This window comes from Coniophora puteana (genome assembly GCF_000271625.1).
Source record: "Coniophora puteana RWD-64-598 SS2 unplaced genomic scaffold CONPUscaffold_23, whole genome shotgun sequence".
In the NCBI taxonomy this organism is placed as follows: domain Eukaryota; kingdom Fungi; phylum Basidiomycota; class Agaricomycetes; order Boletales; family Coniophoraceae; genus Coniophora; species Coniophora puteana.
In genome coordinates, this window is record NW_006913075.1 from 109361 (window position 1) to 133742 (window position 24382).

Here is a 24382-nt window from a genome sequence, read left to right on the forward strand (position 1 = left end):
CTGACTCCTTCGTGAGCTTGACGAAAGACATGACACATGATAACAGAGACTATCACATCTGGACCGTCAACTCGGTAATGCATCTGCAAGTGCAGGTAAGTCGCACGACATATCTGAGCCATTTACCTGTCACTAATCCTTTCCGATGCGCCCAGGTCACCGACGTTTGGGATGAGTTGACGATGAAGCGCCATATGGCAGATGTTAAAAACATCATGCTTGCTTTCATTCGATGATAGCACCCATAGTGTGTACGCATATGCTTCGTAGCACCGCAAGGTAGATTCATAATAGTCACCTTGATATCATGTTACCAGATACCGATTCTATGCGCTTCGAATTAGGGGCACAGCATGTTTGAGGATGCGATGTTTGCAATCTCAATGTCCGTGCAAGATACTGAGGATCAGGTTTCCATTAATGCGTGGGCCTGTCAACATGATACAAATCTTGATCGAGAAACGACGTTAGAACATGCCCCTCTAGTTCGTCCCAGGGCCGTGACTGAGCAATTTGCCAAAGGCCATGATATGCTCCTCGCACAGCGCCGAGAAATAGAATTCGTGCTCCGAGTTATGAGGCTGCACGAGGTTATGCGCGATCTCGTGGGCAAGTGTGAAATACCTGGAACTTTTTTTAGATCTCTACATCCAAGATGAGAGAATTCAAGGACGCACCATGATATATATGCCTCATTAAGGTCTCCTCTTTCCACTTTCTGATCATCTGTAATAAGCCGTCAAATAGCGTACCACCATCCAAGAAAAGCAATGCACTTACGCCACGCTTCGAAGTACCGTAGGTTAAGGAATATACTACCGTTCCGATTGAACGCAATCAGGCCACCGCCCATATCACAGAAGACATGGAGCGATGAAATTGGAAGCGAGTAAACTCGGCTCAGCGCAGTGATTACGTGGATAAAGCGAGCTAACGAGTTGCGCTTCGTGGTGACGAGTGTCTCGGGGCTGGGAACATCTGACAGAACCAGGTCAATTTTTGCGAACGCGAACGGAGAAGCGATTGCTCCATAGCTTACCGTGTGTAGCGTAGACCTTCATAGTTCCCATTTGTCCTGGACATTCATGAGACATCGACTAACCAAAGGAGAGATAACCAGACAAACCAGGGAGGGGCGACTCACCAACAAGCTTGAGGTCGCCCACTTGACCCGAGATATCGCAGTACCCATCGTCAAGCGACTCCTTGATCATCTGCATTTGCTTCCGATTCTGAATCAAGTTGTTGCCTTCCGGCTTACACGCGTTGATCGCTTGCGTCACATTGGCGCCTTTGCATCGTCCACTGGTCAACGTCAATGTGGAAGGAAGGTAAGATATGTACTCACGGATGCTACTCTGCGGCGTGACAGGTGCATTAGGCCTGCGTGTCAGCGGGGGTGCTGCGGGGTTGGGGGAGACGCCTGCGCCGGAGCCAGAGTCGTCACGTGTGGATGGGAGTAGCTGTTGTTTCCACTTGTTCAGCGAGCTCGTCATCTGAGACAGAGGCCTGCCACCGCGGCTTGTCGAAGGCTGGTCGTCCACTTCTTCCTTCTGGCTATAAGGAGGCGGTGCATTTGGAGGTGGCGGCGTGTTTGCTACTGTAGGTGGCGAGATCGGTCGCTTGGTATCCCATCCCCCTGGAATAACTTCTTTCTGTGGTGGCGATGTTGGTCGCGGTGGAACGACAGGTGGTGCGGAGACAGGTGCAGGGAGAGGTTTCTCAGGCGGGGGAAGGAGTGCTACGGTGGAGTTAGCATTTGCGGCTTCAATTGCCCGTTGCCGCGCATCCTGTTGCTGACGGAGAATCTTGTCCACTGTGGAGGCAAAATGGTTAATCAGGGTTGGGTATTATAAGCAAATAACTACCGTTGTAGCCACGTCTCTTCAGTGTCCGAAGGTCAGTCGAGAGGATTGTCATGAACAGCAGAGCGTCGTTTGTCTTGGGAGACTCGAAGATGAGACGACATAGTGCGTTTGCCACTCTGTTTGGAGAATGTCAAACAAAGTTCGTCACCGATGATAAGTGTTATCACGTACTCATACATGTCAATCTCAGAGCTCTGCGCAAGCCATAGCTCGATGGAACCGGAACTGAGGCTGGTGAGAGTCCTCGCATTGCGCTTTGCGGCAGCAGATGCTTCCAGGTGGCGAGTGATGTTCACGTCAGCGATACGTAGATGTTTGACGATGACGAGCTTATCGAACGCCCTGACGATGAAGTTGCGCTCGCCCGCCAACCAGTTCAGAGAGACACGTGGCCGGGAGTGGGTATGCTCATGAAGGAAAAGGGGTAGCCGCTCGAGGATGAGTGAGCGTGTGTTCGCTGCAATTCGTGAGTTCCGGTTTTCCGCGGTGGACTTGTACTCTTCTTGAACGATGGCGCTAAAGCGTTTGGATCCTAGCTGGATATAGAAGTCTTGCGGAAGGCAAGCGATCAGTGCTTGATCCCCGCGTGCAATGCCGCTTGAAACCAGAACTTACTCTCAAGCAAATCATCTTGTGGAGCTGTGAAAACCGAGTCCCCGAAGAGCTGGTAAGCCTGTGTATCATCGACGATGACGATATCACTGGCTTTCTTCAGGTCGTGCAGCAGCTCCCAGTCGTCTTCTTCCAGATCCGCCTCGTTGGACTTCCGGCGCTTATCAGAGCGCACGCTCCGCTTGGTGCCGAGCAGAATGGGAGCCGATTTCATACGGGTAAGCGTCGCCCCCGACAATAGGCGGGCATTGTTGGCGACGTTGCGAAGCTCGATGAGATAGCTAGTAACGAAATGAGCGACGGCCACTCATGCCACTAGTCGTGTGGGGTCTGTTGTAGCTTACCTCTCTTTGCCACCCGCGAGGGTGAAGAAATTCCGAGGATCCGAGATGAGGATTTGCGCTATCTCGTCTATCGATGGCTCCTGCTTCGTGCCACAGGCACTCAAGAATCCGTTAGCCGCCTTGCCGAAGTCAACGTAGGTGAAGAGCTTGGAGTGGAACTCCTGTGACGCGCTCTTGCCGATGTAACACTGGCTGGGGGACAGGTGGCGTATTGCTCCGCCTATCGAGACAGGGACTATGGGAAGTTTCGACATGGCAGTCAGCTCGCCAGGTGCGAAATCTATGAAGTGAGTTCATAAGTACCCTACAAAGACCGACTTCAATAGCGGAATACTTACCGACGATACGAGTTGCGAGGATGTCGAACCATCGTTGAGCCGTCTCTACGTCTTTCGGAGGCGTCTTCTGAAGCAACGTGACCAACGAATTTGTTGGGGGATGATCCAGCAGTCCAAGCTTGCTAACGGCGTCCCGAACATCCGGATGGGCCACCAGATAGCCCAAGTCTTTCCATGCTGCAGTCACGAAAACCTGACTGTTTGTCAAAGTCACGTTCGGAGACATTGATTCAGTCTTGCTCACTTCGTTAGGCTTCCCAAGACATTCCTTGAATGCGTTGATTGCCGGAACAAATGCGACCTCCGCGTACTTGTTCGGGTGATACTCGGGATAACGTGTAACGAGATTGTCAAGCAAATACTTGAGCGCATGCTGCTGGACACTCTTGTCGGTGCTCGCGGACAAGTTAATAATCACGTCCAGCGGAGGGGCCCGCTTAAGCCCCAGTCGATACAAAAATCTCGCTGGGAACGCGGTGAGCCTCACTACAGAGCGAATACGAAGATTGAAACGTACCTTCTTCGGACCCGCTCTTCCATTTAGACTTCTCACCCCAGTCGAGCGTGGGGAGCCCGAGCTGGCGGAATGTGGGATTTGGCTCATACAGGTCAGCGGCCTTGTACCGCGAGCGTCTGCCGCTGCCATCCTGAGACGTCGATCCTTCGCGGAAAAACACGGATGTCGACTGAAGGCGCATGTTCTCATCAGGACTGAGGTTGGCTTGCACGGACACGAGGTATGTGACGAGGTCGGCGGTGGACCAGTCGCCAGTCTTGATCATTCTATAGTTCTCTTAGATTAGAGATAGCTGTAGGTTAACAATGGAATAATGTTACCTGTTGAAAACGACCTGGAGATCAACATGCTTGCGCACCCCCAGCGCTAGCAACACCTTCTCCATCGGACCCTTGATCACAAACCCAGAAGGGAACGTAACAACAGGCAGATCCTTGAAAATGTTCGCGCTCGCAAAATACGACTCCTCGGGCAGCTTCATCCCACTTGATGTCGGCACACACGTCTTGTCCTTCAGCGCCGCGCATATGCTCTCCTTCGCGCCGGCCGACAGGGAAGGCCACGTACGCGTGAGCATGCTGAGCACCTTCTCGGACCAGTGAGCAGATATGCGAAGATCGTACGCCGAGTCCGCAGCCATAACTTCGGGCCGGGAGATGTGCGCCACCCAGTCGGCGACACTTAGCTCACGCCACGAGAGCGAGGCGAGCTGTTCGGCGGTGAAGTGCTGCGTGGTGCTCGTGGGCATAAGTGTGTCCGGGAACGGGCCGTCGAGGTCCTTGAGCACGCTGTTGATGCTCCGCGGGTTGACGAAGAACTGCACGCTCGAGAGGGGAAGTATCTTGTCGGACTTGGAGGCGTCTTTCTGCGGGAAGGTGACGAGGGTGGCTTCGAGAAGTTCGCGGCGAATGTAGGATAGGTGGGACTGGGTTGAGTTCTGGAGGACGTCGTCGGACCACCATCGGAGACACGCAATCAGCTCAGTCTCAGTCAATGGGCGTTGCCGTAGTTCAGCGAGCACGTCCTCAAAGTTGATGCTCTTGATCATACCCCTGGCACGCATCGACGCGACCATGCGGCTTGCGTCCTTCAGCACCTCCTCGGGGAGGACAGGTAGGCGCTTCAGGAACACAGCGAAGCTTGCATCTGGCTCGCGGACAGCGGTAGCACTGCGTACACCCGCAGTTGAGAGCACGTGGAACGGATGCGACGTCGAACATGCGAAGAATGCGGCCTCAAGTAGGCGAGAGACGTCTGATGATGGTGTAGAAACATGAAACGAGAAGAACTTGAGGACGTGGATGAACCGCGCGGTCAACCACTTCTTTAGTTCTGCATCAGGCTGGAAGTCAGTCGCAGCTGACGAGGCACCGTCCCATAAAGTCTTGATATTGCTCAACTCGAGCTCATACGCCGTCCGGCAGAGGAAACCTCCAACATAGAGTAGCTCACGATTCCAAACTGTGCTCCTTGTGTTAGCAGCTATATAGACCATAATAGTTGTCCAATTTACCTGCAACGTTGCGATCTCTGATGACAAACAAGCGTTAGAGTTATATTATCTTCGGCCTTGAGAAGTAGACTTACACCAGATCTATTGATTCTCGTTCTACGGTTGGGATGAATCGAGACGCCATATGCCCACCGATGCCGGTGGTTTGACCCGTCGCGTGACCCTACATGATTATCGTCAGCTAGACAAATACAAGCCCATATGAGAGCCGGCGCACGATAAACACACGAGCTTGGCCCGAGCTAAACGAGAGCATCATGAATAAGGCCGTACAACTAGTGGCAAGCACGCTCATCCGACGCACCCGTTTAGATCCGCTCTTAGACCTTGGAAGACGCTTCCACTCGATTTGGGCTGCTTCTTCTCTTCCTCTACGCTGTTATCGTACTCGTCCTTTCCTGTCTGACATTACGGGTTTCGTTCAGCCAAACAGACAACATAAGGCGATAAGCAAACTGACATATATCAAGCTATACTTCAGTTGCCTCGGTGGGTTCTTCTTCGTCGACCGATGCAGTTCCGCTTCCATCTTCTTGTCGACACTCACAGAGACGTCCGCGGTGAAGATCGTCAGCGTCACGCTTGATTCGTGCACCTTGATCGGCGGGTCTTCGGGTGCGGGAGGCGGTAAGGGGGTAGCCACGCGCTGCGGCGTGGAGCTCCCTCCGGTGAAGCTCGAAAAAAGGGATGAGAAGAAGCCGCTTTGGGCTTGTCTGACAGGCTTTTCGGCGGGGAGGGGTGGGGGCTTCTCGGTGCCGACGGAGTAGACGGCGTGCATGACCTCTGCTTTGATTCGTATAGCTGGGAGGGATGTTAGGAGGCAATCCCTTACAGTGGAATGGATGACGTACGAGCTGAACGAATCCCTCGGACTGCCATCATCCCCGTCCCGCTTGTGCCCTTGATGCCTTTCAACAGCGTGGCATCATTCATGACGCCAGACGACTTCGTGAGGCGTACGAGGCGGTGTTCGTCAAGGAAGAGGCTGACTTCGCAGAGGTGGGTCATAAATGTGATGGAAGACGCGAGGAAACGAGTGAAGTCGAATGCTGGTGGTATCGTGCCGGGTTCGCGTAAGGTCATCTCGAATGTGGTCCAGGGGTCTGGGGTATCGGTTGGTGGGAGGTTGCCACGTCTAACTTGAAGCTACAATCCTGTTAAGGTGAGGTGTAATAAAACCAGCCGAGGACGAACCTGATCCTTGTTATCTTTCTTCCAGTGGAACTGCATTCCGTGCCCTCCTGACGTGACAAAGGGTTCCTCCGTGACCGAGAATAGACTGTAGAAGCCTTGAGGAAGTGAGGAAAGTCGCAGATGCTCACAGTATATGCAACTCACCGACACCAAACGCGCCGATCTTCTCCTCGTCCGGGTTACCCTCGGCTAGCAGGACATATGAACAGGCGAGTGAGCAACAGAGTAAAGGGGCGCACCTATCTTCCGCAGCCGACTCCAGTCCTCGTCTCTAAATATGATACCATTGTTCTTGAATGTCCATTGCGACACCTGGGTCTTCTTGAGGTCTGGGAACGCGTCGTCCGTAGGGCCAAGGGCATCCCTCCCTTCCTTCCGCTTAAGGTATGCATCCGTCTCGAAGTGTATTTCGACAGCGTTGGACTGGGCATCGTCCGAGTTCTGAAGGAGTTCCCTGAAGACTGGAACCAACGCTCAATGCGAGAATGATAGAATGCGAGTAAGCTGTGATTGCATACCCGTGAATTCGCCCGAGTATCTCGCTAACACCTTGTCGATCAGAGCCCGCTGGTTGACCTCTACCGCTTCATCGTATCCATCTTGCCACTATTCACCGATGATTCACTGCATATATGCATCGAGGGGCGATACGTACCAATGCTTGCTTGTTCGCTGCCATGCCGCCGTCAACACCGTGCAAGACTACGTTTAGGTAACTTGCTGGTTGGCGGGAAGATCGTGACTAGGGTCGTAAAAATATTAAAGAAGATGTGGAACGTCTGAAGGACAGTGAATCGTATGATTGAACGTGACTTTGCTCGACCAAATTGTGGTGACGGTCGAGCTCAAGGTACAGGAGCCTGGGGACAGGTATCGGCGAGTCGGCTCGACATCCCACGCGGCTCGAACGCGCGGCCTTGTCACGTGAGGTATTGAATTGGGCTCGCTCAAAGTTGCACCTCCTTGTCCAAAACTTTGTCCCACCGTTACGCGCGAAGGAACTCACAGCCAAGATTCTCAGTCATCGTTCAACCGTTGCCTACCTATTTTATATTGATATCTTGCTGTCAGTATCGGCGCTGAGCAATAATATATCTACCTCATTGTGGTACTCGTAATTCACATTGACATCCCATGCAGTGACCCTCGCAGACTTTCTAGGGCCACTATCATCGTATCCGGCCTGATGAAAAAGCTCCTGGAATTTCGAAACATACCCACTTTCCACGCCTTTCTGCTTGTGGATACCAACTCGCTGCGCAAAATGATGAGGACCGGAAATTTTCACAGCGAGGCTCCATTACTTATGTCCATTTGGCTACTGCCTTTGATTCACAGGCTGAACACAACCGTGATGCTGATACGGACACCGATATTCCACAAATATTCCCTCTCAGCCATCATTATGGCCCACGCAAATGATACCAAGGGTGCATTGCCAATCTGAAGCGGAAATTTACCGAACAAATCTGGTGGGAAGATAACCCGCAAACAAACAATTCCTCGTCTGTTGTTACTGTGGAGTGTTGTTGTGGTATCGAGACCTCAGCGTTCACTCCTTTTCTCGAGTCCAATATCCTGCATTTATTTTGGGCTCGTCAACGAAATTCTGGATCCCAAAAGCATCAACGCCCCGTTGGTTGAAATACAGTATAAAGGTAAGGTAAACATGCTCTCATAAACATTTTTTCTTCTCACACTCATTCACACCTCAGTGACTCTCATCTACATATGTCTGCTCGACGGACTTATCACTGAGTTCCAGCTCTTGTTTACTTTTCGTCAAAAGAGCGCAGCGACACGTGTAAAACGGCTGCAAAAAGGAGACTAGGCAGGTAATAAGGTGATCCAATCTCACACGTATACAATTGTGACTTGGAACTTCTTAGCTGCGAGCATGGCCCTGCTCATGTGGGACAGTGCGTGGATGCTGAACAGAGAGATTCGATCCATGCGCAACATAAAGAGCGTTGTTGTGCGAGCCGCTTTTGTATGCAACAGGATAGGTGCCATGGTGTTACTCATTCCGTGGTTCAGAGGTTCGGACCTATCCCGGAGATGTGGTCTCCCTACTGATGAATGAAATTCTGATAGTAATGTTCCCGAATATCAGCCTTGATACTCACAGGGTGAATCCATTTATGCAGTACTGTATTGTTCATACGCGTTTACTAACCCGTAACGAAGTAATTTCACAGGCCGCTACATGATCTATATGTTTGATATTATAACGCCTTTATCAGCTGTATGATCACAGTCCGTGCCATAGAGATTCTCTATGTCCTTGTGGATGCAGTAGGAAACAGTGAACAATTGAGCTTTGTGACTTCCAACAAGACTTAAACAAACTGAACTTCTAGTGTCGGCTGTGGGTAGAATTTTTCTGTTATGGAACGAGAACCCCAGGACACTGCGGTACCTTATGGGAGGTGCCTTCATTGCACTGTGTTGCAACATCGGTTTGATTGTCGCTAATAATCACACCGCACAAAGTATGCTGTCCAACCGAACGCACTCGCTTGAATGTGTCCAAGCCCTAAAATATGATGTCTAGACAAAGTCGTATGGGAGTCATTTCCAGGATTACACACATGTGTAATCTATGACTGGCGAAGTCTATTTGTTACCGGGATCGCTATTGTACAGGTAAAGTTCAAGTACAAGCCCCTCATATTCGATTCCCTATCTGATCATTAACGTTGCCAGCTCGTCTTCGACGTTTACGCAGCATTGCTTGTTTGTGCAAACGTCATGGATATACCTAGGACTCATGATTCGCAAATAGTCGGGCTCCTTCACAAACAAGGACTCGGACTTCTAGCCGTGAGTCGAGAGTATACCATCATCGCAACATGCTGATCATTGTAAATCACAGTTGACTCTAGGTAATCGTGACAAAGTCCAATTCACTGAACTCCGCTAATCTACATATACAGTGCTGCGGATTGTTAATGTCGTGCTTAGTCTTATTCCAAGGGTAGGATAGAACTACACCCAGCACGATTGAAATGAGAATTACTGACGTCGCTGCAAAGGAGACCTACTGGGCCATTGATATCTTGTAGGCGCTTTACTTCAGTGAATGAGGTCAACAACTGACGCTAAGTTGACCTCTAGCTTCATCCAGCCTCTCATCACCATTATAAACTAGAGACTCATTGTCCGGGCCTGCGAGTTCTACGAGGGCATACAGCAGGGTACTATTACGGTCGAAGAAGAAGAACCCGATTTGACATCTCCGCAAGGAAATTGTGGGTCCTGTCCTGCGACGCATATTGTCTAAATCAAAGCGCCCAACCAGGTGGGCTTACATTGACTCCAGCTAAACGATTACAAGCTGTTGGGTTGCTATCGGGTCTGATATCCACACGGTATTCCTCGATACACAAGGAAATAGCAAAAATCAAACATGACCTTATAATCAATATATGTTTTTTGAGTGTTCTCAAACGTCTGATCTCATAACGCAACTCGCCTCCACTATCATTTTCTCGATAGTTTACACAAGGGGTCTTGTTTTGAGAGGCAGTTCATTTGGTGTGGCGAGGTTGTGTACGGCAATTTGAAGCAGGTTGCGAGGACTGAGGGTATAACGAACCTCATTCGTCATTCCTGGTACACCTTCGAGGAAATGACAATTGAGATAAGAGTTTACAAATTGTAACTCATTCGATGCTTCTAGTCGCAGCTGTTTGAGCGTTACAGAGGACGCTCAAGGTTTGCCACCAGATTGCCTTATGCAAACCTAGCGAGTGATGGCGCTATGGTGTAGTGGTATGCACATGGCTCTCATTTGGACTTCCGCCACAGCCCAGGTTCGATTCCTGGTGGTGCCCTTCTCTTTTTTCGTTGACGATACTGAGGTTCTACACCTGCTTGTTCAAAAGCCTCGCTGAGGAGAATTGTTAAACATTCGTCTTCCTTTCCGTCATAGAATTTCTGCGCGTGCTTTGGATAAGGCGCCTCCTTGGTCACGTCAGACGATAGGCAAACACGAATTTACTGAGGTGAATATTCCGTTATCATGTAGCCTATAATTTCGATTACAATAGAAGCAAGCTTATCATGGAGAGTATAAAATATCAAGTCAACATCTTGCATGGAACATCTTACTGGCAGAACACGAGGTGTGAAGCTCGATTTGCTGTGAGGTGATCTCGAGCATTCGCACAGCAATTTACGCAGTAAATCTAAGCTGAGAAGATGCGGAACTAACTCGCGTGAAGATGTCAAGTCCTTGAGGCTGCGCCGGCGTGAACATGTGCCCAGATGTCGAGTTCTTGGCTTCAGCTCTTACTCTTGGCCAATAGTTAATGTCAAGTGTGGCTGTGTCAAGAACGAGCCTTGTTGATCTCCTTCTCTGCCACTGGTCTTTTGCTTATCTCCCCTCGCATCTCAAGCTGCATTCGTTCACCTTTGTGTCGTTGAGTGGGGCATTCTAAGTCATGCCTATCCTAAATGCAAAAACATGTCAACGCCTGACAGTGATACTGGCGTCTATCAGCGTCTATGGTGACCTCGCAGTCTGACAGCCTGCGAGCTTTGATTTACAGCAGTTTACAGCAATGGCGAGGACAGGCCAAGGGTATACAGGCTGCAACTGCGCTCAGTCACTTACGACTGCGGTCCCGCAGCTGTAGTTGCCGAAGCTGGCCGAAAAAAATTCATCCGTTCATGCAAGAGCATCTGCCACGCCTATGGCACACCACAGGCTCGGGTTTTCCCTTGTCCCCATCTTCCATCTGGGCCTCACTGCATCAGCGCAGTCGGCGACGGAACTGGGAACGGTCTCATTCTGTCGATCCCTACAAGTATATAAGCTGTGTCGTCTCGACCTTGGTTGAGTCACTCACGCTTACCATCAACCCAAGTCGTCCCTTGGGTATTCCCGCACGCAGACATGACACGGATCCCCTTCCGAAAGTCTACTGACATAACCGGAGCCAAGGAGCCGAAGGAAACGCTCTCAGGCTCCGCAGAATCCAAGGAAGCGAGGATCAAGAATATCAGGATTTTTGTTGCGTTGCTCTTGCCAGTGTTCCTTGAGACGCTGGATTATACGGGTGAGAAACTTCTTCAGGCTGACCTCGAAGCATTTCTCGACACGATGCTAACGTCGTGCGCTGCATAGTCGTTGCTACTGCACAATCGCGTATCGCGGTAAGGACGACTTGTACCATGTCATATGACCGGCTTCCTCACATTGTTCATTTGATAGTCGGATTTTGACGCTTTGAGTCTGCAGAGGTACTTGGTTGCTCTTGCATCGTCGGTCTTCTTCAGCGTTACTGATTTATTACTACCAGCTGGGTAGGGACATCATACCTGCTCACGTCCGCGGTGTTCCTCCCGTTCTTTGCCTCGATCGCAGACGTCTTCGGCCGACACTTTGGCCTCCAGTTCTCGCTCCTATGGTTCCTTGTCGGCAGCGCGATTAGCACAGGTGCTCAGAACATGATCACGATGCTCGTTGGGAGAGGTGTCGCTGGTGTCGGTGCTGCGGGCTTGTTGACGGTACGTGTTTCGAGCATTTGATGCGGGTGAGGTAGAGCATGGGGCTGATCCATGACAAGGTTGTTCGGACAATTATGGCAGACTCGTCATCCATCAGTGCAAACAACTGGCAGCAGTCTGGTTTGTTCTTTCTGTACGCAGTCGGATTCAGTGTTGGTCCCGTCATTGGCGGATACTTGATTGACGTCAACTTTCGATGGGTGTTCGCAATCAAGTGCGTATCCAACCATTTTCTTTTCACAAGTCTAAGCTATTTACCATCAACTAGCCTTCCCGCCGCTGTTGTGGCGATGCTGTCCTGCGCTATACTCCTACGCGGCCAAGTCAAGAAAGGGAAGCCACTTCAACAGCTCCCAAATTCTTCCAAAGACCGTAGCACATTCATCCAGAAGGTCTTGCTTCTTGACTGGATTGGCATGCTATTCTTCATCCTGGGCGGTATCTTGATCCTACTCGCGTTCAACTGGGGCCCAGACGACGGCTGGAACACCGCGCGCGTCATTGTCTCCCTCGTCGTTGGCGTAGGACTCCTCTCACTTTTCCTCTTCTGGGAAGACCGACTCCGACGGATTCAGCTAAAGTCGACATCGTCAACGCCAACGGTCTTCTTGGCATTTCGGATGCTCCCGCTGGAGATCTTTAGGACGTTCGATATGTGTGTGGTACAATACTGCTGCTTCGTCTCGGGCATTGTCATGTTTGTTATGTTCTACTTCGTGGCGATCTTTGCGGTCATTGTAACTGGCCTACCGGCGGCCCAAGCGGGTATCCAGCTCCTGTATTTTGCACCCGGGATGGTACGTGCGTTTATACGCTGCGAATACATTGACTAATAGTAATGTTCGGCTAGGGAGGCGGGTCATGGCTTACTATCGCCATCATCAAACGAACCAAAGAGGTGGGTCCTGGATTTTTGCAAAACGGTCCTGCCTTACAGCTTCAGCACAGCCGAAATTCTCCATCATTCCCGGTTCGGTATTGTTGCCCGTGAGTCTGGGTTTGATCCAAATGGCGATGAAGCAAAAAAATCAGGGCATGGTTAATGGGTGGGTCTCGTTACTCAGCCTAATGAGGGTATCTCTACTTACTAACTGTGTCTATGGGTCAGATTCATGGCCATGGCAGGCGTTGGTGTTGGTATGACGGCAGGATCGCTCGCCGTGCAAGGACGGTTCATTGAACCGGACCACATCGCCATAGTCAGCGCTTTAATGCTCTTCGTACGTCGCCATTTTTAAACCGTCTGCGCTAGTTTATCCCAGCTGACTCGCGCAACCAGTTCCGCACGTTAGGCGGTACAGTTGGCCTTGCACAATGCTTTACTGTCATGGACTCCAAAGTGAAGTCCTACGTCTTCGATCAGATTCAAGCTGGCGCCCTCTCCCCGTCTGACCTCGCAGCACTCGTATCCCTATATAGCAGTCAGGGCGGCGGCCTATCATCGCTTACTAGCCTTGACGGTTTGCCTAGCGACGTGCAGACGATCATAAGAGACGCATATAGGTACGGTGTCGCGTGGAGCTTTGTATCCTTGATTCCCTGGGCAGGGATTGCTGCGCCTATGTCGTTCTTCTTGACGAGCATCAAGAAGAAGGATGATCCAAAGGAGACGCAGGGTCGAGAGGAGGCTGATCACGATGAAGGAAGGCTAGGGGATGATAATACAGGAAGTGCTGAACGTATTGAGATGACGAGTAGGACTCACTCAGCATTCCATTAATAAGACTGATTTGAGCTGGTACAAGGGCCTTTTTGATCGACCAGTGGGATTTACAACATATGAGGGTTGTTCGCTTCAAAACATGTACACACCCCGCGCACGCTTACCTCAACAGAATTTGCCGTACAAACGTTAGTCAGCGTACCATGGAAAGACCGGTAACGGATCGTTCGTCTGCGGTAAATCCGGAAGGAGGTTGTAAGGTAAACAAGGCCCTGAAGGGATGGATTTATCGTGTTACCATAGATGTACGCGTACAGTACCGCAAAAACGCAGTACAAGACACGACAAGCACGATTAACACGTTCTGTACAAGGGAGCGTTTGTAGTTGTAAGAAACTTATACTTACCTAAATATCAGGCTACGACAGGGGTATACAACCGGCCGAAGCCAGAGGGAACCTGAGCGCGCGCATACTACTAGCACGCCATAACGACGCCGCTACTGTAATCGACAACTACTGTAGATCGAACATAAGTAGAGATGGGAATCCTGACTTGTTCTACGAGACTCTATCATGAGTGTCTTTTTGAGTGTCTGATTCCAAGATGCGTGCGTTGAAGGTGACTGGTCCGATGCAGATGCGGAGGGGATCCGGGTGGAGATGAAAGTTGGGGAAACACAAAGAATGGGGAATCGATGGTGATATGCGGCGCGTAAACACGGTCGCAGGAAAGGAAAGAACGAAAGAGGGAGTGGTATGATGGGGTTATAGGAGCAATGGTGGATAATGGCGCGCAGAGGCTCCGCCAGTGCGTATAAATAAGAATCCGATATCCAGAGTTCCAGAGTTCCAGAAGAAGATTGAGAAAAGGCAAACGATTGAGGACATGAAAGGTCGTAAAGAGAGCGCATCATATATGTACATCCAGACTGCTAGATTCGATACCAGGTCTTGGAATTTGCGTCGAAAGTGACGGGTATGTTTTGGCCTTTGCTTTGACTGATGGCAGCATCTGCGAATCGGCCGTATTCGCGGGGTTGAGCGAGCTCCCAAAAGGATGCTAGCCTTAGCGCGAGCTAGTGAGGGCGACAGCGAACCACCCGAACATGGTCATCAGGAAACGGACCATCCACGCGGGGTCGGCGCCAAGACCAAGACCAGGCCGAAGCTGCATCGCCAAGGCAAAGTCGAGTTCAGGCATCGCGTGACGATAGGCGCGACGGCGCGGATGGACAAGCGCGGGCGCCTTGGGAAGGCTAGGTCGAACACTAGCGCTAGCACGAGGCTGGCTGATGAGTCCGAGGGTAGGTGCGTCCGCGGCGCGATTGGACCAAGAGGGGCGGGTGACCGGAGCGGGCGAGGCAAGCTCACGCATCTCGCAGGGGAGTGGAGAAAGGGTATGCACGCGGCTTGGGATGGGGAGCTGCAGAAGTGCGGTGGGCGGCGGCACGTCTTCGGCGACGATGGGGGGAAGGTCGCGGGGCGGGATTGCAGGTGTGCTGTCCAGTGCGTCGTGGAACTTTTCGTGATCAAAGTCCTCGGCGTCCTCGGCGTCTGAGAAGTAGTCCGAGTCCGAATCCGAATCCGAGTCCGCATTTACGGGTAGACGGATCACAACTTCGTCAAAAGAGATGAGAGGTGGTTCGTCGTCGTCCAAAGCAATCAGGGGAGACGGTCTCGAAACGAGGACGCTCTGTTCCACTTCGGTAGCGATCAGGATGAGAGGAGCGCACTTGTCATCGTAGACATGCTCTGACATGCAGTCAGCCGACAAGGGTCGCCGTGCTGACGACTGTGCATGCTGGCTAGACCTTTGCAACACTTCCCAAAAGTTCCTTGACGCGTAGACTCGCGAGCGAACTATTTTGATGGTGTAGAATACGGCGGAGACGCAAGCAAGTGCAAGGAAGGCGGCGACCGAGGATAAAGTTAGGACAAAGAGAAGCGCAGGGGTTGGCAGTGCGCCGCCCTGATTGGCTTCAGTGGGTTCAAGTGCATGCTCCGGAATGGCCCCTGCGTCGCTACTGGCTGATGTCTCTTTGATAAATTCGGGGCTGACGGAGCTGTCAGTGGGGAACACATGTTTTTCGATGGCCCCGGAAGTGGGTGCATCTACGATGGCGGCATCGACATGGTCTGCGAAGGTCTTCTGAGAGTCTTGCAGATTATCGCTATGGCTGGGATGGCCAGCCTCAAAGGAGCCCTCCCTAGTCGCGGTTGTCAAGGACGCTAGCATTGACACGTTGCAAGCAAACTCACCTGAGCAGCTGAAATGCAGCTTGGGCGACACCTCGAGGGGAGATGGGCGCGAATCCACTACTAAAAGGTGTTCGTAAGGCATGTTGAAACGCAAAAGAAAGCCGATTGAATATCACGTACTTCTCACTGTCCTGAGCGTATATGTCTTCAGGGACTGGGCGGCCGGTGACCCGAAGGGCCAGGAAGGCAACCGACGTAAGAATCGTCAAGAGCATCAATAAGAGACGCTTTTGTCGAGTAGCACGCCTGAGAGTGGATGGGTAAGGTGGTGGTCGGCGAGCGTATGTTGCGAACGGACAAAACGCAAACACACGAAGGCACGAAGACGACGACCGGGCGAAATGACTTTCGGGGCAGAAAAGTATCACGTGGGCGTGATGACATTCGGTGGCTAACGCGTGGCATGGCCCAATGTCCGTCACTGTCACCGCCTGTTCGTCCTCCTCCGACCTGCAGATGCTCATCGCTCTGTTCCCTACGTTGGCTCATACGGCAAGACAATCATATACGATTTTTGACGAAATATACGCCTTCAAGATCCTAGCAGTAAACAGGACTCATGCCTAAACCCTCATTCCATCCATCAAGAAACTCGTTCCAACCTGCTACCGAGTTAGACACATACCGCGACCTACTGCTCTTTGAAGAACGTCTCAAGACCAATGCGGCGGCACTACAGCGGAGAAAGTATCAATACCAACGTTCGTCTTTCCCAAGCCGCCTCGACCGTGGCTGACAGGAGACTCCACCAGTATTCCTTGTTCAGTTACTCCTCGCCATCGTCTTTCTCTCGTCAGAGGTCCTCCTCGAAACCACATTCCTCTCAGTATCCTATCGTCACCTCCTCCGCAAAGCCATTCCTGGACTCAGCATTGGCCCTGGAGGACCATCCATCCACCCTTATGTCGCACCAGGCCTCCTCTTTGTCTCCGTAACCGCCCTTTTGCTCTTCTTCGCGTCGGGGGTGTATTCGGAGAAGATTGCATACGCTAATAGGTGCGCCAGATGTTCCTTGCATCTCAGCGTTGAACTCAGCTATGACGTTAGATACGTTCCACACGCCAACAAGGCCCTCCGCAGCTTTAACATGTACCTCAACATGCGCCAGCCACCATTACGCTCCAGGTTCTCCTTCCTCTTCAAACCCTGGCAGCTCTTCTTCGCCCGCCCTCCAGCAGACACACACAACATCGGACACCAGTCTCGCCCCTCGAGCCCCACCAAATCTGGCGACCGCAATGCATCCGTGCCCATCTCGCCTATACCCCCAACTAACAACCCGCGCGGCGAGCTCATCTTCTCGTCCCGCGTTGACCGGAACTTCCGCGAGTCATATGAGCGTCATCGCGCCCTCTTTGAGCGCCGGCGTGATGAGCGCGAGCGCGAGGAAGCGTATCGCACTTGGCTAGGGTGGGTCATGCTCCACCTCCGCCGACCATGGCGCCGCACCGTCACAGCCGAGACCCCTGCGTCTGCTGTACCGCCAGGTGCGCTTGCTAGCCGAACATCATCGATCGCGAGCAGGACTGGGGCTGGCAGCACACGCTCTACGCCGAACTCATCTAGGCGCTCCAGCCCTATACCCCGCTCACATCGCCGAATGGTGCCTTCGAGCAGGTCGTCGACACCAGACAAGTCACTGCCTGACGAGAAGCAGAGTGAGGCGTCTCAGGGTAACGAACTGAGTGCATGAATATGGGACATACCTAGCGTAGCAGTCGAATGGTAGTATGGTCAGATGAACTGTCCTTGCTTCGTCGCAGTTACTATTGGTGGCATCGTGGATTTCCACGTATGCCCCCACGCCTCGCCGTCTTCATTTCGTCGTGATCGTCGTGGAGTGAAGCCCTTCAACATTGGGTTAAGACGTTGCCCCGCATACATGGTATATACTACATTTCTCTGTATTGGAAAATCGGATCCTGCCCACTGTCCCTAGCACTAGTACGATGTTAGAGCCTTTGCTTCGATCCTCAAGTGCCCAACTTGGTAGTAATGTACTTGAGCACCCTCGCAGTTTGAATAAGATCATCTTTCAACCACACCTGATGAGATTACTGTTCGGCTTCACAACTATGAAACATAGGTTGATCACTGTGGGGTTGAGGGGCGCCGTACGCGCCGTGAGATTGAAGCGCCGGAGCATGTGCGATCAGACAGATACACCTCCGAATCAAAAAATTCCTTTTTGGATCATCTTTTTTTCTCCGACCTACCACGAACATCCACCATCCACACTGGACATACCGGTCAGTTGACTCTGCGCCAACCTGGTGGCCACCTATATTCATTAATTCCCTGCAGAATTGGCATCATCAGCCTTCATCTACCACCTCCCATCAACGCATCGTTGCCGAGATGCCTCACAGCCATCACTCGCACTCTGGTCAGTTTTGCAAGCACGCATCGGGCACATTAGAAGAGGTGGTTCTCGCCGCGATCGAGCGCGGGTTCGAGGTGTACGGCCTGACCGAGCATGTTCCCCGCTATAGAGCGGAGGATCTCTACCCGGAAGAAGTAGAGGTGGGTACTAGCATATACTCTGTCAGCTTGTGTCGTGTGCGCAACCAGCTCATCTCGCTAATGTCTATGTTGGACGGCGCATCCACGTTTTGTTCTGCTTGAACATGGCTGGCTTGAACACGACCTTGCGCCTGTCTATTCGCACCCTCGATCTTGCAATTCGCAATTCGAACGCATTGCGCTTGTGGCATCAACGCAATGATGTCTTGTTTGTTCTCGCATATATCCACGCATATATTCTGAAATATTATGCTGTCTTTGATAGGAAAGCATGGCTCCCGATGGCCTGTTGGACCAATTTGACGCTTTTGTGGAGGAGGCACATCGGCTCAAACGGGCCTACGCAGACAAGATCAGCCTGCTGGTCGGACTCGAGACAGAGCACATCACCTCTGATGATCTGGACCGCCTTGACGCCCTGCTCGAGCGATATGGCCCCCGTATCGAGTACATCGTTGGTTCGGTGCACCACGTCAATGCAATTCCGATCGATTTCGACAAGGAAATGTATCAGCGAGCTGCTTTGTCCTGCTCGAGCGAGGATCGGCTCTCAGAACATGAGCGGCTGGATTTGTTCTTCGAGGCGTACTTTGATGCACAGTACAAGGTTCTCGAGCGATTTCTGCCAGCCATCGTGGGCCATGTGGACCTCTGCAGACTGTATACTCCAGACCTGTCGTTGAAAGCCTACCCAAAAGGCTGGAATGGACTCGAGCGAAACGTCAAATTTGCGGTCAATCATGGGCTTCTGTTCGAGGCCAATGCAGCTGCGTTTCGAAAAGGTTGGAAGACGGGGTATCCAAGCTGGGAAGTCGTAGAGGCAAGTCTTGGCTTCATTCCGGCGCTAGACTCTCAGGCTAACGTTCGCCGGCGATTTACTTACGTTTTGTATAACCGCCTTCATTACGCCTATTCCATCTTCATCTGTGCCAGCTGATCAAGCAATACGGCGGGCGATTTGCACTGTCGGACGACAGCCACAAGCCTGAGGCCGTGGGCCTCAACTACGCCCGCCTTCACGACTACCTACAGGCAGCAGGCGTCACGGAGCTATGGCACCTCCGAGAGATCCAGGCCGACCCGGACTCTACGGCGGGCCAAGTCGCCGAGGAAACTGCCTCTAATGGACAACGGCTTCGCCGGCGCCTGGTCAAACCCGCCAAGATGGCCGGCGACTGGCGGCAGCATGGCTTTTGGGCGACTATGGGAGCGTAAGCACGAGCATCAACGCATAACCCCGCTTGCCACGGTGCTGTATGATCACGGGGACAGAGAGAGAGAGGCGTTGTAGGGTTGCTGGGGTGCTGCTAGCGGGTTTCGCCCGCGGACTTGAATTCGGACCTGAAACGTTTTCTGTACGTATGTTTTCCGGCTTGGGCTATGCGTGATGTTGCCCTTCGGCGCACACTGTCTCCCGTCGGATCTCTATGACGACTGTGGAGGTACCTGGTATGACAAAAGCCGTAGCGGGTTTACCATGACGCCACGCTTTCTGACTATTTTTCTCATTATTTTCTACAGAACACCAGCGGCGCATTCGTCGCCTATTCATTTGCTGCGATTGATTGAATAAGTATTCAAATATAATGGCTTCTTCTTACGCTAGCGCTTACCTGATTTGAAAACCGTTCGAAATGTCTTTGATCTCGGGATCAGAGATCTGGGTCGTACAGATTCACCTTTAGGCATTTGGCTCTGCTGTTTTGTCGCGTTCTGCGGGCCCCATATTACCCCATAGACGCAACCGGGGTTTGAACGTCGAGCCATGTGAGCCACAAATTGTGTCGTGTTGATGAACAGCACTGGCCCTACAAATGCTCAGTTTAAGCTCGTGGTTGGCCGGGCTCACCGGAACCAGCAAAAGAAGGGCACGAACACTCAAGCATAAAAGCCCGCTCTAGATCAACAACCTCCTGCCCACACACGCACAAGGTACGTTCATGGTTGTGCCACGCACGACATGCATCGTGAATCAGGATGTGCTCTCACCCATTCAGTCGCGAGGCTGTATCTATTGTTGATGCTGCGTTGTCGCAGACTAGCAGCCCTCTCAGTTTGGTTTCAGTCTCCAGGTTCATAAGGCGTTTTGTACAGTCAGAGCAAAGCAACGCCCCATACATGCCTGAATAAGGTCACGCGATCCTCCTTCGCTACCACGGGAAGAAGGCCCATGAACAGGTATTCCTTCATCTCAGCCTACTCAAGTTGAGTTTTGCGTTCATTTCGTTCCCTGCGTTGCACGACTCGCTCCACCGCCGTCGGCATTTGGGAGGGGGAGTAAGGAATGCCTGTACAGTTGAACGAACATCCCCCATCGTTCAATCGATGGAGCAAATATAGCGCATGGGTCCTGGGGTAAGAAGCTCGAAATTTCATTCCCCTGCTTACAAAACGAGCAAGTGACCAGGCGAGTGGCCGCGGGACGCGCGAGCAATGGCATGTACCAGGTTTAGTGTGTACCCCGTGATCGACGAACTGTCGACACGCCAGGTAAAGCTCACGAACCCATTAGGCGTCTTTTCAGGGAGCATAAACGCGGGGGATGAACCTTCTCTCGCTTAGCCGCCATCACTCACCCTTGCCTGACCTGGCCAAGGGCCTTCTTCTAAATGTGCCCCGCGTGCTGGCCGGTGAAACGCACCAGCTGCAGCCAGGGGCACCGTAGAGAACCCGCGAAGCAAAGAAACAAGCAAGTTCCTTCAGAGCCGTCCGTTCACTCCATGTTTCCGTCAATATGGGCATGGGCCTGCTGTTTGGTTCGGCTCCCCGGACGAAACAAGTGCAAATTCAGCAAATTGACAATAGTTTGACTTTTTCATTTACATCGGTCCTTGGGTGTAAGCTATACGTTGCACTGCACGGTGATGCACCAGACCATAGCGTTATAAAAGGTGGGCCGAGTTTTCAACTGAAGGACCATTCCACAGCTCAGCCGGCCAGTCGACCTACAAGAGCTCGCCAGCATTACCTATCCGCTTCTACCACCCAGTACTCTGCTACAGGCTTCGCATTTCCACGTCGGATTGTAGATATGTGTCACCGCCAGCTCCAGTGCACCCGCTTTGCGTGTGGTCATGAAGAGCCTGTAGCCGAGAACAAGGTAAGCTTGTTGGCCCTTTGTACGCTACCTGACAACGAAATATACTGATTGTGTTTTCTAGATCGACTGTCGGTCTGAGACCTGTCGATACAGCTGCATGCATCCCCGCGACTGCCCGAGATGTACGGCGACCTGTGTACAGTGGTGAGTGCAGCACAGATGACTCGCGATGCTTTCGGTCTCAATAAGCCATCAAGGATGGCAAGGGCTGAGCCAGTGGTCGTACACCATAACCCGGGCCAATGCTACCACTGTGTTAGGGAGCACTCTCAGGCTTGAGTTGCACACAGGCCCCTATTTCCTACAATTCCACATCGGACGGTCCTTCACCTGCATTTTGGAGCTTTCTGTGTTTGTTCTAGCATACGCATTCCAACCAGACATTTTCTCTTTCACGCATACTTTGATCGTAGATATAACAAGAAATCCAGTCATGTATTTATTGGGTCTTCTGTGTCAAATGATATTGGTCTTGCCTGCGATGTCTCTGCTGATCTTGGCGTCGTTTCAGCCCGATCCACAGATCTCGGAGCTCTAGTAAGTCCCCAGGGCCAGACCTCTAGAAGCTAGATGCGGCGCTAGGACACGGACCCGACGGATTTGCGAGGGGGCGAATAAATTAGCTTTTAACCATCAGAGTGTAGATGGGATTATGATAGCGATTGGCGAGCGTTTGAAGTCGCGAGGGGAACACAGACTGCACGATGCTAACTATTCCTCATGTTTACGGCGATTGGATAGAGTTGATGAGAGTGGACAGGTGACATTGGACAGGAGCCAGGAAACGTTGCGGACGGCAGGTTGTGGCGCATGTTTGTTTGCCTAATTGGTGCTGCCTCCGGCTCACCGCGTCTGAATTGAAAAAGGCTGCACTGAACAAGCGTGCATCAGCTCAGTCACTCCCTCTCTGATCAACCCACCTCCCTCTCCGTTCCCTGTAACTCTTGCAGATATATTGTCGACCATGAACCTCGGTGTCACCCAGACTTCCGAACAGTCCCAGGCGCTCTACCTCAGAACGATCCCAGCCATCCGCGAGAGATGCAGTCGCGTGCACAAGCTCGCCGAGCAAGGCAGACTGGAGTACTTTGACTATCACCCAGATAAGGAGGATCAGGTAGCAGAGTTCTGCGAGGGGATTATCAGGGTAAGGGTCTAACCGGCTCCGATCGCTCCATCGTCGATTTTGTTCAGTCATAACACTGACGCTCACACATTGGCACACATCGCTTCATCTTTATATTGAACATTTCATGACGATCGCTGCGAATCGCTGACTCCCCATCACACAGCGCGACTTTGGGTCCAACTTTGCAGGTGTGAGTGCAGACCCTCACTGGCGTCATATCTATCGTCAGCGCATGCTAATTCCACCAGCAATGCGTCTCAGATCCCGCCTCATGGTCGCTGGAGACACTTGGACGCCGGCTTGCCGCGTGTCGAGCCCCTCGTCGCAGAGTGGAACGCGCAGCCGAATCCGCCTGACACCAAGGAGATCTGTAGACGTCTCGTCGACCTGTTCCTCGTCTCTGTCCTCCTCGACGCCGGTGCGGGCAACGATTGGACGTACAGTGAAGCCACCTCCGGCAAATCGTTTGCCCGATCGGAGGGTTTGGGTGTTGCGAGCGTGCACATGTTCAAGGAGGGTTTGTTCTCCGGCAACAAAGAGCAACCATTCCAGGTGGACGGTAAGTTCCGGAATTACGGTTGTTTGCGTTCCGGAAGAAGCTGATAGACATGCTATTTGTCTTCTCTTCTGTGCCCTGTAGCCAAGGGTTTGTCCCAGCTTACTAGCAAGAAGGTGGGTGAAGCGTTTCAGGTGACCGAGAAGAACCCGATGGTCGGGCTAGAAGGCAGGACTTCGCTCCTCGTCAATCTCGCCCAGGCACTCAAGGCGAACCCCACTTTCTTCGGGGAAGAAGCACGCCCCGGTAGATTAATTGGTTCGTCTTCCCTTCCTCTTTTGTCTGCATTCACTAACTCAATACCCAACACGTCGGCTCATCGCCCGCTGCACATCGCCAACCAACCAGACTTCCTCGACCAACAGTCCCGCGCCGAGAACGGCAAGACCAAGGTGCACGTCTCTTCGCTGTGGTACGCGCTCATCGAGGGGCTCGCGCCCATCTGGCCCCCGCGCACATCCATCGGCGGCTTTGCCCTCGGCGATGTCTGGCAATGCAACGCGCTCGCACTTGCGGGCAACGAGGGTACAGAGGCGCTCGTGCCGTTCCACAAGCTCACCGGGTGGATCACGTACAGCCTCATGGAGCCCATGGAGCGGTTCCTCGGCTGGGAATTCGAGGGTGTCGAGGACATGACGGGGTTACCCGAATATCGGAATGGTGCGTATTCGTTCTTATGACATGAAGGGCCCTCTCTTCTGACTCGTGTCGACCGCTCCAGGTGGTCTGCTGGTGGACTTTGGCGTCCTGACGCTTCGTCCTGGGAAGCTCCCTGCAGATGCGGTCTCGACCGAGGGTCTTCCCAGAGTGCCGCCTTCTCATCCCGCCATCATCGAGTGGAGAGCAATGACGGTCATCCTCCTGTAAGTTACCAATATCTCGTTTCGCCTTCGTCGTCTGATCGCCTTGTCTCTTCCTCAGCGACCGCATCACGGCGGCTCTTCGCACCCGTCTCAATGCCCCGCTTTCCCTCACTCAGGTCCTTGAATCTGCTACCTGGAAGGGCGGACGCGAGATTGCGAAGCAGAAGCGTCCCCACTCGGGCGGTCCTCCTATCGAGATCGAAAGCGACGGCACTGTATTCTAACGATCGCGAACAGTGGTTAATTTGCCTGCCGTACGCTGGATGTCTAAGCAGAAGTCCGAGTCGTACCAAGCCAGAGAAAGAAATAAGGGAATGGGCGTATAATAGTCTTCCACCTTCCATCCATCATTGTATGTACTATTACCTCCAGCAAAGATCATAATTA

General features: G+C 52.2%; 7 protein-coding genes and 1 non-coding gene across 8 annotated transcripts; 6 read left to right on the forward strand and 2 right to left on the reverse strand.

The window, feature by feature from the left end:
- Positions 1–431: 431 nt before the first annotated feature.
- On the reverse strand, positions 432–7218 carry CONPUDRAFT_86046 (uncharacterized protein). The gene is made up of 25 exons (XM_007777587.1): positions 7042–7218; positions 6905–6992; positions 6626–6847; positions 6531–6575; positions 6387–6481; positions 6044–6338; positions 5653–5993; positions 5497–5594; positions 5410–5434; positions 5267–5355; positions 5193–5209; positions 4000–5140; positions 3680–3945; positions 3407–3627; positions 3163–3355; positions 2825–3104; positions 2484–2761; positions 2040–2418; positions 1869–1984; positions 1349–1816; positions 1127–1291; positions 1040–1075; positions 781–978; positions 678–726; positions 432–624 (listed from the first exon to the last, which is right to left on the reverse strand). The coding sequence occupies exons 1-25, from the start codon at positions 7063–7065 to the stop codon at positions 483–485; spliced, it is 5271 nt and encodes a 1756-aa protein (XP_007775777.1). The 5' UTR covers positions 7066–7218; the 3' UTR covers positions 432–482.
- A 2925-nt stretch (positions 7219–10143) lies between these two features.
- On the forward strand, positions 10144–10222 carry CONPUDRAFT_t135. Its single transcript has one exon. It is a non-coding gene; the product is annotated as a tRNA-Met (tRNA).
- Positions 10223–11179: 957 nt separating this feature from the next.
- Positions 11180–13620, forward strand: CONPUDRAFT_170349 (MFS general substrate transporter; the record flags this gene model as incomplete). Its single annotated transcript, XM_007777588.1, has 10 exons — positions 11180–11449; positions 11518–11546; positions 11605–11633; positions 11693–11900; positions 11960–12114; positions 12169–12697; positions 12751–12798; positions 12849–12946; positions 13009–13120; positions 13180–13620. The coding sequence occupies exons 1-10, from the start codon at positions 11287–11289 to the stop codon at positions 13618–13620; spliced, it is 1812 nt and encodes a 603-aa protein (XP_007775778.1). The 5' UTR covers positions 11180–11286.
- Positions 13621–14235: 615 nt separating this feature from the next.
- Positions 14236–16288, reverse strand: CONPUDRAFT_170350 (uncharacterized protein; the record flags this gene model as incomplete). The annotated part of the gene is made up of 3 exons (XM_007777589.1): positions 14236–15772; positions 15825–15884; positions 15945–16288. 3 exons carry the CDS (start codon positions 16286–16288, stop codon positions 14632–14634), a joined length of 1545 nt encoding a protein of 514 aa, XP_007775779.1. The 3' UTR covers positions 14236–14631.
- Positions 16264–17864, forward strand: CONPUDRAFT_170351 (uncharacterized protein). The gene is made up of 3 exons (XM_007777590.1): positions 16264–16525; positions 16577–16820; positions 16872–17864. The coding sequence occupies exons 1-3, from the start codon at positions 16384–16386 to the stop codon at positions 17515–17517; spliced, it is 1032 nt and encodes a 343-aa protein (XP_007775780.1). The 5' UTR covers positions 16264–16383; the 3' UTR covers positions 17518–17864.
- A 318-nt stretch (positions 17865–18182) lies between these two features.
- On the forward strand, positions 18183–19562 carry CONPUDRAFT_67975 (histidinol-phosphatase; the record flags this gene model as incomplete). Its single annotated transcript, XM_007777552.1, has 3 exons — positions 18183–18341; positions 18613–19161; positions 19281–19562. The coding sequence occupies 3 exons, from the start codon at positions 18183–18185 to the stop codon at positions 19560–19562; spliced, it is 990 nt and encodes a 329-aa protein (XP_007775742.1).
- A 1816-nt stretch (positions 19563–21378) lies between these two features.
- Positions 21379–21595, forward strand: CONPUDRAFT_67894 (uncharacterized protein; the record flags this gene model as incomplete). Its single annotated transcript, XM_007777548.1, has 2 exons — positions 21379–21447; positions 21509–21595. 2 exons carry the CDS (start codon positions 21379–21381, stop codon positions 21593–21595), a joined length of 156 nt encoding a protein of 51 aa, XP_007775738.1.
- A 761-nt stretch (positions 21596–22356) lies between these two features.
- On the forward strand, positions 22357–24378 carry CONPUDRAFT_113807 (DUF1688-domain-containing protein). Its single transcript, XM_007777591.1, has 7 exons — positions 22357–22594; positions 22740–22766; positions 22838–23135; positions 23217–23390; positions 23481–23792; positions 23854–23995; positions 24054–24378. Exons 1-7 carry the CDS (start codon positions 22412–22414, stop codon positions 24217–24219), a joined length of 1302 nt encoding a protein of 433 aa, XP_007775781.1. The 5' UTR covers positions 22357–22411; the 3' UTR covers positions 24220–24378.
- Positions 24379–24382: the final 4 nt, after the last annotated feature.